This window comes from Capsicum annuum, chromosome 12, assembly GCF_002878395.1.
Source record: "Capsicum annuum cultivar UCD-10X-F1 chromosome 12, UCD10Xv1.1, whole genome shotgun sequence".
Lineage (NCBI taxonomy): Eukaryota > Viridiplantae > Streptophyta > Magnoliopsida > Solanales > Solanaceae > Capsicum > Capsicum annuum.
The window spans coordinates 14923865-14937442 of NC_061122.1; the positions used below are offsets into that span (position 1 = coordinate 14923865).

The following is a 13578-nucleotide window of genomic DNA, read 5'->3' on the forward strand; positions in this document are numbered from 1 at the left end:
ATCCGGTGTCTTAATTTATCCCTTGTTAATTGAAATAATATTTTCAGTTAGCCAGTTGCTGTAGTTTGACAATTCACTAGCTAGTGTTACCACTTGATTTCTTTAATATAATTAATTTCTGTTGATCACATTTCTTTTTAGTTTAACTTTCTTGCTTTCATTTTTTAAAGATAATTGTGGGATAACCTTAAAAGAATTTTAAGGTGGAACGGAATTCAATTATCTCTTCGTTCGTCTTTATTGCTATTCAAATTTACTTTTCCAATTTAAAAAATCAAAAGATAATTCATCTTTTTGTGTCTATTTTAACTTGTTATTATTACTATTATTAATTTTACAACATTTAGGAAATAAAACTTTTTTCTTTTTGTAGGATAAGGCATAAAACTTGATATTTGCTGCCCGTTAATATACCTTGAAAATATAACAATAATACAGAAAAGTGATCTTAGAATTTAGAAAGGCATATAACCTCAAAATGCTAAATATGTAACTATTGAAGAAGAAAATGTGAATTATGCACGCTGATGTTGATATTAAAATTATAGTATTTTGACTACATACTAGCTAGTCAGCAGCCAGCAGCCTTTATTTTTGTTTCTTTTTTCCCCTCATGTCTAATATTTGTCTTAGCGCACACAGATTTCAATAATTAATTAATCCGGAGTCTACTCTAAATGGTAATTAAGATAGAGTACGAAAAACTATGCTATATATAAGATTAAAATTATTATTATTATCGATAAGCAAAATACTGTAATATATTAATAATATGCATCATTATAAATTAGTGAGATAGTAGTACCGCTAGTATCGTTTGAGGGAGAGGGGATAAAATTGTTAAAACAAAAAGGTGGACACTAGCTAATTTAATTAGCCTTACAAAAGCAGTTCCTGCTTTGGTTGCTTTTACTTTTCGATTATAGGAAAAGGTGGAATTTTCCATTCTATTAGTATTACATTAAATTGCATATATAGCGCATATTTCCTCCCTCGCAAGCTAATGTATATGCCACTCGATTTTCTTCTTTGTAGCTATGTTGGATGAGGGAGTTAATATCTCAAGAGGTCATTTAATTATGAGAAATTATTTAGTAAAGTTATTGAATTTTATTTTGTATCAATAAAATCGCTCAACTTAAAAATTTTATCTTTTAAAATCACTCATCTAAATATTCTTGGGATATATACTATTAACTATGCGCTTAGATATAATATATTATAACAATTGTGATGGTTAAAAGTATAAGTGGAAGATTATTGGGATATATACGATTGATCATGGTATATATATTATTGACCATATATGTGTTTAGATATAGCAGTTATTATAGAACAATTGTTAAATCAATTTTAATAAAAAATTTAATGAATCATATATTCGTTTATGTATTCGTTTACTTATATAGTAGATGATTTAGTGTATAAAGTTTTAGCTTATACATATAGGATTAAACTATCGGCTCTTATAAGTATAAAGATTTTGTTCACAATCTAGAATGAAAATTGGATAAGCTATCGGTATGATTGTAGCACAGATTAAATGTAATTTATCTTGATTATGACAACGGTGTAATTTCAACTTCTTGTGTTAGTGCATTTTATATGTATTGAACTGGACCGAGCAGAGATAGACATTTTAGACTAATTGGCAAAAACATATTCTCTAAACTAATAAATGTACTTATATTTTCAATCTTGATATAACTATTATGAGTTGTATATATTAATTGTCATCTTGGTTTATTAAAAGATGAGATCCTGGCATGAGTCGATATGTTTGACGTGTTGGATGATAATAATATATATTGGTGAAATAATAAGTTAGTTGCTAGAATCCATGTCTCGGTATAGAAATTGATGATATGCCATTTTGAGAAGCTTATAAGTTTTTACTGTGTCAAATCTTGCAAGTGGATTTTATGAATTCGATACATGAAATAAGTTAAGCAGTGCTCAAAAGGAAATTAATCATTAGATTGAATTCGTCAGTAATTTAATTTATTGATTAGTATCTGTAATCTTAACATGGGAATTACATAAATGTTTGATAGGGAATTTCACAATATAAATAGGAGTGTAATTATAAATTTCTACTGGAATGATTTGTAATTTATCATGATAAGAATAATTTAAATTGAAATTTTGAATTATTTTCATAATAGGAAGCCTCAATAATTAATTTTATGGTCTCTGCATTGCCAATATTTAACTAGAACTCGAAATCCTATATCTAGGGAAAAGGAAGAAAACAGACATTTGTTTTCTTGTTAGAAAATAAATGGATTTTTGTTTTGTTTTTTTGGACTAGAAAAAGTATCTCTATAAGTAGGAATTCTCCTAACCTAGAAAGGGATCAGTTTTCTATTCGATACGTGTCCATTCAAATATCTAGAGAGCCGCAGAAAACTGCAGAACCAGAATTGAACTTGGCTGATGATATGTGTTCACAAAAATTTGATTAATGATAAGTGTTTATGCTTCGTATTCTAGCATAAATTATATGTTATCTATTATTCACGTAAGCAATGTATTTCTTGCTTCAGCAGTGCATGCTTTCCAACAAACTTATCATTAACAAATGTGATACGAAAGTACAAAGGATGTCAAGTATCATGATATTTCACCTTTGCCAAACTCATTTTATAAGACAAGATATAGAAATAGGATAATATTTGGTGTTTTCACACATCAAAAGACTTCCCTTCATTAATAAGCAATGCACCGGATGGATCTTTATATTTATCCGAATTTATAAAGTAACGCTTCTACTTAACCTTTTGTCATCTTAGCTCCTTAATCCATCGATCTCTTTCTACAATATGTGTCGCTCATTCATTCTAAAATAAATTATACATCAGATCCACGTTATTAATTACTTTTTAAAATTATTAATCAGCGATATTAAATAAAAAATTAAAAAATTATTTTTTAAAACAAAATTCAGATTCCTCACGTACCTTCACCTTTCCAAACCCACAACCACCATCACCGCCATATCCACCTCCCCTAACCCACAACCACAATAAACACAATTCCAAACTCCCTCACTCCATTTTCCACATAACAATTAGAAGAACAACCGATACTCCATCCATTCACAATATTAAAAAATACACACCCACCTCCAATTTCATCTTTTCTTTCTTCCTTTTTAAAAATATTTATTTTTTTATATTAATATCTATTTTCATTTAAAAACAATAAAATTTACAAAGAAGTGGATTGGGATTTTTTTGGGATTAAAAAATATATTTTAAAGTTTTTTTTTTTTAATAAATGGGCCCAAACTAGCCGTTTGGACCCAAAAACGGCTATATAGCCGTTGGGCCAACGGCTAGTTTGGCCCAAAATCTTTTTTTTTTTTTAAAAAAGGTATCCGGGCCGGGCCGGGCCTGTTAACCGGCAGGCCTAAACCGGGCTTGGTCCGGGCCAGGTTAGCCGGGCCCATTTAAAAAAAATAACCGGCCCGGGACCCGGAACCCTAAAGCCCTAGGGCTTACCGGGCCGGGTCAAATCGGGCCGGGTTACTTACAAGGGCCGGGCCAGACCGAGCGGATCGACCCGGCCCACTTGACACCCCTAATTATTTAAATATAAAATATTGATTTTACACTACTTTAAAATGCATGCAAATACGTGTTTTGCAGCTCAACAATATTAATGTCACATATGCTTGGTCAATGATCAAAAGAATTTAAAATATTTCATTGAGTTTAAAAGTTCAGATGACAAAGGGCTAAGTAGAGATATTCATTTTACGAACTCGAACAAGTACATATATCTACTGAACCATTTCACCAAAACCTAAATCTTTGAGATTTTTCCTTTTCAAAAGAAGCAAAAGTATATGAATCAATTTAAAAACGGAAATGGTACCGGTTAATTAATACTTCCTACATTTTATTTTAATTGGTCATTTTTTAACAAATATTTGTTTCAATTTAGCTGTCCGTTTGATGAGATCAAAAGAATTTTATTATATTTTTTCAATACTACCCTTAATATTAAATAACTGAACAAAATGTATTTACTCAAATTTATACTTTCAAAACATAATTAATAAGGCTAATTTGATAAAATAAGCCTCTAATTAAGATTTTCTTAATAGGTATGCCAAGTCAATAGAGGTCAACTAATATGAAACAGAGGGAGTAGTACTAAACACTAATTAGTTAGTTAGTTAGCTACATATAACTAACTTAATAAGGGGTCGTTTGGTTCACTCATGAAATAAGTAAAGGATATTTTATGAGGTGGGATATTTCATGAAATTATTTTATCTCTCCCTCTACAGGATAGTAATTCCATCATTTTAGTACAAATGATGAAATAAAATAGTTCTGAAATTAAGTAATACCTTATGCCAAACCTGGGATAAAATTAATCCCAAACTTCATCTCAAAATTATTTTTCTTATGCCTTCTACCAAACGACCCCTAAGATTACTAATTAACTAATTAATTAATGTTAGTAAAACGCTTCGGCGTTCTGTGAGGAGCACGCCCTTAGCACCCGGCCAACTGTACGCCTTAAACACACCTAATATGCTGGGTACGAAATCGAGAGGACGTCATGCGAAAGCTTAAAATTTCCAAAATAAGAAGACCATAAATCAAATGACACATATAACTATATTTAAAAAGCATATAATTAATATGGTTGATCAAGCAACCTTCATATCCTAAGAACCGAACCAAAGTTTTAATAAAACCAAATTGTAGTCCTATAGAGCGTAAGACATGCTCTTATTGTCTAGATTGCTTGCAACCTCTGATTGCATATTTGTTTTTAACACAAAGATATACAACAAACCCCACGAACCTTTCATGGAAAATATATTTAAAAAAAAAAAAAAAAGTTGTGGTTAACTATGTCATTCAAAAACAATCAATTTGCTACAATAAAATCTTGCAATGACAAAATACAAGTGCCATAACATAAAAGAAAGCAAGTACTAAAAAGAATGGTATGGTATTTTAACAAAAATTCAATAGTTGAACTTCCTCTCACAAACAGTATATTACAAGAGCACCAAAATGCTGGAAAGCATTTTTTGTAATCTTTTGCAAGCAATACAGCAAAGGAGGAAAACTGAGGTTGAAAATATGCAACTTGGTTCAAATACTTATCCAGTAATCCACTTCCAAGCACCACCCGAGCCCTGTTTCTGGACAGATGCAGCACGCTCCATGACACGTTCCAATTCGGATTTCTCCCTTCGTAGAGCTTGAACTTCCTCCTCTATAGACTGCATAGACTCTAGCATCTTTTGTAGCTCTCCTATTTGTGCCTGAAGAAGCCATCAAAAAATCCAAACAAAACCACAGCCACCTTTTAATATTGGTCGGTTTAAAATGAACGCAACAACTAGACCATATATTAATCATATTGCTCTTATATAGGATGCTCGGTGATGCTATAGGCTATAACATTTATGTTTCGTTGGTTATCAACCTGGCACAACCCTCATCCTTTATACTTGGGACCAGCTATACAAAACTTACATTGGTGAGTTCAAAAATAGTTGATGCCCAACTAGTTTTAAATTGCGACATAATTGATTAAATGATGGAAGGGATCGGGGAGTTAGAACTTGAGTTCAAACAAAGAAGTGCCAGAAGTACTAACCTCCAGTTTAGCACATCTTGATCTCTCGGAGATAAGTTGACCTTGAACTGACTGAAGCTCCTGTAATGAAGTGTTGAACATTAATAATTGATGATTACCGAATTATCAATTTCTATCGAGCATATCATTGTAATGAGAGTACCTTAGACAAGTCGGCATGAGTAGCATTGACGTCTTCAAGATTTTTCCTGAGATTAGCATTTTCTGCGCTGACATCTGCAAGCAATGACTCCAACACCTTTTTTTGTTCTCCAAGTACACTAATCTCGGCTGAAAGATTTTGCTGGGTGCTATCAACATGAACTTCCTTAAAATTGGAATCTTCTCTCACGGGTAAGTCTAAATTTTCTGGTTTAGTTAAGGCATATGCAGCTCTAACAGAAGCTGCTGCTGCTTCTGCCGCTGGTGACTGAAGTATCTTGGGATGTAATACATCCCTTGGTTTAGGCCTCATAACATATACCTATACGAAATGAAATGCAATAATTTAGGAAGGAAGACCTCATAGACCATAGCACCAAATTTAAGATAAAGGCAGTAGGAGGTTGTACAGAAAAGGTATCAAGGCAAGGCAAGGCAAATTCCCAGACAGCCTAATTGCCAGACAAAAACCAACATGCAGACAAAAATGCAACTACGATGGAGGGACCATATCTAGTGAAAATATGGAGGCATTATTTTCCTTCTTTCTCTGTCGAGTAATAATTATGTGAAAAAATGAAGTGGATTTGGATCTTATCAACATATTGAGAATCAATAGAGGAAGACATGATCCAATGCCTCTGTAATAACATTTATCTCCCCACAAGAAACTCTCAGGTTGTCGTAGAAAAGAGAATATAGGATTTAGAAGATACCTCGTTATTGTACTTCCCATTGTATCCACCAAAAGCAACCAAGAATTTCTCACCATCAAGTGATGCTGAAGAGACACTCAGTCCCTGTTTCATATGTCTTATCAGATAGAATTGTAAACAAGCCTAAAGATCAATAAAGCATAGAAATACAACCCCAAATAAGTTTATGAATACTGGGAAATCATATTGACATAGGCAATGGCTACTACATAAAGATGTTTAACAGTGTATCTTAACGGAATCTCTCGGATATCGAACAAGATTAACGCAAATGCAATTCAGCTCCGACACTAGCAAGATCCAGATGTCCAATTGATGAGGGTCTATGAATTCGGTCTAGTCATTTTACCAACGAGGGCCTACGAGAGAGGTCAAGCAGTCTACCAACAAAGGATCTCTAATTTTGGCCCAGCAATTCTATCTGTGTAGCCTGTAGGGACTACAAATTTGGTCTAGTGGTGAAGACAGAAGGACCTAGTGCGCATATGTGATTTATTGATGTGATTTATGTTCAGTTTACTGTTATATTTACTATGGTTATTTACAGTTTATGTTATATAATGTTGTTTGCTTTCATGCACATATATTTGAAAACTTGCTCCACACGGGTATGAATATATTTTGAAAGTTCAGTAATCAATTGAACGGGCTTGCCTTGGCTTTCTTGCAGAAAAAATCAATCTGATTCTGGGAAGCAAAGAGTAGAAGTTCCTCGTATCAATATTATTTTCTCTTTCCGTATTAAATATTTTTCATGGCACAATATTCAGGATTTTTTTTCTCTAGTCTTTTTCAGACAATAATTTCTTCCACATAAATAGAAAGTGTCTAGCTGGTTCATCAGCGTCAACATATTACGAAGACCTGCGCAACTGTTTCCACCCACAATTCTAAACGTGGAGTAAAGGCAACATAGTCGCATTCCCATAGCTCACCAGAAGGTTTTTTTGTTTGTTTTTCTTTTTCTTTTTATAGGTCCCCACTGTGTGGGAATACACTGGGTATGTTGCTGCTCTCCTTTTTATAGGTTAATAGAAGTTTCTACTAAAGAAACTTCAGAGAATCCAACGTGATGTCAGTCCAAAAGATACCACTGCACTAGGGACAAGATATTCTTCCTAAAAATACAGGAGATTAAATTTCCTGAAAGAAAGATAGTAAGCAGAAGATAACCTCACTCGCGAGTGGATCTCTTCCCTTTACAGTTGCTAATACTGACACTACAAGTTTCGACATATTTAACACAAGAGTTTCTGGCACACCTGCAAAAAGGATAACAATTAAACATAGAAGTAGACATAAAAAGAGTTTTTCATGCTTAAGTGCCTTAGGTGATAGAAGATGCTTAAGTGCTTCACTTACCGCTTCTGTTATCTCCACCACCGACGATATACCAGTTGTCACCTAGAGTGACACCAGCATGACCAGCTCTTGGACTAACCAGATCCCCTTGAAGTTGTGGTTGAGACCATTCCATCTGCCAATGAAGAAAAGAAATTTTCTAAATTTTACAATCCAATTGACATTTGTTAATAGCACTTCCTTTGAAGATCATTCACAGAGCAAATTAGCTGCATTGCAGATACTAGACATTATTACCATCACAACTCCATCTGATCTAAAATGTGATACCTAACAATTGTTCTAAGTAGTATGATGTCTTAAAATAAAATTCAAACAGGTAAATATACCGTTTCCAAGTCAAGGACATGAAGATCATTGAAAAAAATTGAATGAGAACATCCACCCAGAATCAGAAGGTAGCGATCGGTATGGAGTGCAGCTGTATGATCGAACCTGGGAGCTGGGGATGTCTGCCTATCAAAGCACAATGAATTAATGCAAATGCATAATTAGTGAAGAATAAATTTGGTCAGACACTTACGTGGTCTCAACAGTACTCCAAGTCATCGTCTCTAGATCAAGAACACTAACATCATTTAGCAGACGCCTATTCCGGTCTTCTCCACCAAACATTATGAGTTTAGATCCAAAAAGGGTAACAGATTGCCCACCTCGAGCTACCTGGAAGACATAATAGACAAGAATCAACGTTACAGCTCTCAACTAGAAAGAAGCAACATAACGGCCATCAGTAGAAAGATGACCAGCAGATAACCCCAAAGGTGAGAGCAAGACACGTGTAGTACAATAAACTAAACACTAACAGGTGCATCTGCATTCAAGAATTGCCCGACAAAAGGGGCTATAATGGGGAAGAGTGAAATTTAAGAGGAGGATGGTTACTTGCCGGAAGTTTACCAATGGTCTCTAAAACACCAGATTCATATGATTGAAGATCAATGAACCGAACTGCAAAAGATACATTGAGAAGATTTAAAGATAAGATAAATAAGCATCCGCTACCAGTTTTTAAGGGCTCTAAAGGATTACAAACCTGTTACTGTGTCAGAAACATCTTTGGAGTGGCCAGCAAGAAATAGAAGTTTATTTTCCCATAAAATCTGCCAACAATGCCAAAGAGCAGCGCCAGAACATGAGAAATAGAAGATAAATTATCACATCAGTGAATTATTTGCTTGAGCGAGTGAAATGTAAAGACCTGACTGAACAAACATATAGCACTGGGTGAAAAAACAGATACACCAAATAAATCAATTCGTATGTGAAACATAATAATATTAGGTCAATTCTCACCATATTGTGGCCAGCGGTAGCTGGAAGAACTCCATAATTCAACTTTATAGTGGACCATGTCAAACTTTTTAGATCAAAGACCTGCGGAAGTGAAATTAATTGAAGAGAGAGAAGATCATTGTACGTGAAATAAAGATCTTTTCTAATATCTGCACAAAACTAGGAACTGTTTAAGTTTAACAAGAAAAGTGATCAAAAGAATGACCAAATACCCGAATGTCAGACAGGTATCGTCCATTACGGCTTCCACCAACGATATATAATTTCCCATCAACTGTGATAGCAGCGTGCTACAATGAAATAAGAAAGTGGCATAAGTGGTAATATTCAAGATATAACCAGAAGACCCATGAAAGGTAAAGAAAAAGGCATATTGTGATAAGAAAAAGAATCAGAATAGGCATGACTAGGCATGACTGCACTGCTTTAAAGCTTCACTGGGAAGCAACAAAGAAACCAAGAATGGCATAACCAACACAAGATCCTGCACAATGTGATCATGTAGGTTAATATAAAATATAGAAGTAGGGGAACCTTGTAGCGCGCAGCTGGTGACGGACCAGAAACAGACAGAGGAACCCATTGGTCATAGGTTAAATCCAAATACCAACTTTGACCATCAGATCCCATAGCAGCTTAATTTTGAGCTCGAGCAGCCTTGTCTGTTTGGAAAGCACCAGAGAAATCAGTAACAGGTAAAGCAGAACACATAACATTAGACATTATGCATTATGAAATGGAAATATAGCACCAAAATTTGATAATGATTGAATCATCCAGTTCCTGTTACAAAAATTTTGGGGTAAAGGGTAGGTTATAATTTCAGGTATGGAGCACGCCCGGCAAGCTGCTTTAATGGGGAGGATAGCCAACCCTTTGATTGAGGGGAGCAGCTTATAGGATATCCTGCTAACCAGTTACCCATCATCTTTTATAACCAATTATGGAACTAAAAGTAACGGAAAATTGGATCTTTTAATGAACAATACTTGATAAATTTATTTTTGAGAATGGTAAGATAAAACAAACACAAACACAAACACATGGTGCCAACTTATACACAAGTCATTTCCTTCGTATCAGTGTAGGAAACTGAGAAAATCTACCATTCTATCGGCCATATTAACAGCTTCCATTGAATACTCAAAATTAAACGACAAGCTTTTCATATTAAGACTGGCACCATAAACGTGAGAATGCAATAAAAAACAAGAACTGAAAATCAGCATTCTAGATGATCCCTTAGAATATATGAATACAGCAATTTGCACGTATGAATTGCACTGCTTTCAGCGGAATTAATCTCATTATAAGCATTTATACTCTAAAACCTATACATATGTGTGTGAATCTCAACTAACAATTACATACAAGCAGATCACTACTTCACAAGCTTCTCAGTTATCCAGGAAACTCTACAATTGAGTATATCTCTCATTAGGTACCAAATAACTCTATCCACCAAGGCTAGAACAAATCAAAAGAAATCAACTAGTGCTTTGTCTCTATGTCTCTACTGGGAAACCTCATGATGTTCAACGCACTTTATTGGTCACTAGGACACACCATTGGGTGCTAAACTCTCATTTTGCTTATTTCTTGCATAAATTGCATTAATAAACATACAACGTTACCAACAATGCTACTTTTATCAGAAAACAAAAAAAAGTTTATACCAAGAATGCTGATTTTCACATCAACCAGCTGAGAATATCATCAAACTGATCAGAGTTATATTATTTCGGCAATATTCACATATAAATTGCATCGAAAAATATAGGACATTACCAAAAATGCTACTTATAAAGAAAAGAATACAATTAAAAAAAAAAAAATGGTTACACTAAGAATGCTGATTTGCATGATAACCCATTTGATAAAATCATCAAACTGATCAGAATTACATTAATACAACAATTTTCACACATAAATTGCATCAATAAATATACAATGTTACCAAAAATGCTATTTTTTTAGGAAGAAAAAAACTAAAAAAACATACCAAAAACAAAACCAAGAATGCTGATTTGCACATCAACCCGTTTGATAAAATCATCAGACAGATGACAATTAATAAACACAACAAGTTTCACGTATAATTTAAACTGACAAATAGACAAAGCTACCAACAATGCTTTATTTTAGGGGAAAAAAAAACTAAACTAAGAATAATAATTTTCACATTAACCCATTTGAGAAAATCATAAGACTAATCAGAATTAAATGAATAAATCAATTTTCACGTATAAATCAAATGGATTTCAGTGGAATTACCAAAAATGCTATTTTTCCAGAAAAAAAAAATTAAAAAAAAAAAAAAAACTACACTAAGAATGCTAATTTGCGCACCCATTCGAGAAATTCATCAGACTGATCAAAATTATATGAATACAGCAATTTTCACAAATAAATCCCAATGTTTTCTGTGGCAATTTTCACTAATAAATTGCAGCAATAAATATAAAAAGCTACCAAAAATGTTAGTATTTTTTTCAGAAAAAAAATTAAAAAGGTTACACTAAGAATGCTGATTTCCATATCAATTCATTTGAGAAAACCATCAAACTGATCAGAATTAAATAAATACATGAATTTTAACGTATAAATCAAATGGGTTTTTGCGTGAAAATTCAATAAAATTAGATACATATCTGCAAAAATAAATATACAATTTTAATTAAAGAAGCAAAAAAGTAAACTTACAAGAAAATGGGGGGTTTGGGATGTGAATTTCGAGCGAGATCGGACGGCGGAAAATCGTCCGATCTCCGGAGGTAAATATAGGTAAAACAAGCTCGTCGGTGGCCTTTGCTCCTATTGAGATCTTGTCAATGTCTTCATTTTCTTTTTATTTGCTTACTTTATTTAATATTTTTTAAAAAAAAAAAACTTACTAAAACAATTTTAATAAGGAAAAAAAATATAAATACCGACATTTCATAGGTTAATTACGAAAAAATTTGCTATTTTATATAATTACAAAAAAAAATAATTTTTGAGTGTTGAAATGTATAATTAACTCTTGATACGTCAAATGAAGATTTTATCCTTTATAAAGATATATAACTAACTCTTGATATATTTTTTCTGATTTTGAATTTGTTATATACATAATATATCCAACGAAGATACTATCTTTTGATATATTTTTTTCAATTTTGATTCTATCAAGATATATAATACATCTAATGAAAATACTTTTTTTTTCTTTGTAAAGATACATAATTAGCTCTCGGTATGTTTTTTTTTTTATTTTGAGTCTGTTAAGATACATAATTAGCTCGTGATACTTTCAATTAAGATACATAATTAGTTGATTTTTTTATAATTATTTTGTGAGGTGGAATTTGTATAAATATGATAAGATAAGGTGTATGCTTATGTTATTTTTCCTTTTAATAGAAATATATTTTTATATATATATTTGATAAAAAGGAAAAATATGCAAAAAAATATCTGTATTTAGGCGATATTTACGGTTATGACTTGCCTAAACTATTTTTTACCATATTTAACTGACATATATTTGTCCCTTATTAAATATTTTTTCTTACATGCTCAATGTGCATGAAATACACGCAGTGATTCAAGTGTCAAAAATATGCTAATTAAATACGATAAAAAATAGTCTAGGGTCATAGGACCTTTGCAAAGTTCAAGATGCGTAACTGTAAATTTCGTCAAAGACATTTTTCGCACTTTTTCCCCTTTAATAAATAAATTGTACTCAATCGGTCTTTTTAAAACGTCATTTTTTAGGGTCATAAGTAAGTTCATTGTAATTAATAATTAGTACATGAGAAATATGTGTGTAATTATCTATAATCTATATTTATAATCTATAATCCATATCTATATCTATATTTATAATATATTAAAAGTGTGAAGAACCTTAGGAATATTATTTGAACTTTTTGACCTTCAGTAAAAGTCGTTGCTTTAGATAAAATCATTTCACTATTTTTTCGTAATATTTAAAAGTTAAAAATTAATTGAATATATTTATGATAAAACTTTTTCTTATTAGAAGTCATTAGAATTTCAATATTTTTTTTCTAATTTAAGAGTTGAAAATTAATTAAATATATTTATGGTAAAAGAAGTTATCAAAATTAATGACAACTGATTTTTTTTATTAGTTTAAGAATTCTAAATCAACTAAATTGATTTTAAGAAGATTTAATAAATCTAGAAATAAATCTAAAACTATTAAAATATAAAAATTTAAGAAGTATCAGATTTTTAAAAGTTTTAACTATGTAATAAAAATGTGATAAGTGATTTTGTAAAGATTTGACTTAAAAATAAGGAAAGATTTTAAATATATATATATAAGAACTATAATCGTAACACAAATATGGTTGAAGTTGGTGCCCTTTCTTAGCTTTTGGCAACAAAGGAAAGATGTACTATATGACAAACGCAAAAGTAA

General features: G+C 32.1%; 1 protein-coding gene across 1 annotated transcript; it reads right to left on the minus strand.

Annotated features, from left to right (window-relative positions):
* Positions 1-4861: 4861 nt before the first annotated feature.
* LOC107850848 (acyl-CoA-binding domain-containing protein 4) lies at positions 4862-12009 on the minus strand. The gene is made up of 14 exons (XM_016695632.2): positions 11850-12009; positions 9681-9808; positions 9359-9436; positions 9147-9227; positions 8887-8953; positions 8740-8801; positions 8374-8513; positions 8180-8306; positions 7851-7965; positions 7662-7750; positions 6489-6572; positions 5774-6094; positions 5632-5691; positions 4862-5293 (listed from the first exon to the last, which is right to left on the minus strand). Exons 2-14 carry the CDS (start codon positions 9774-9776, stop codon positions 5129-5131), a joined length of 1485 nt encoding a protein of 494 aa, XP_016551118.1. The 5' UTR covers positions 9777-9808; positions 11850-12009; the 3' UTR covers positions 4862-5128.
* Between the last annotated feature and the right edge of the window lie 1569 nt (positions 12010-13578).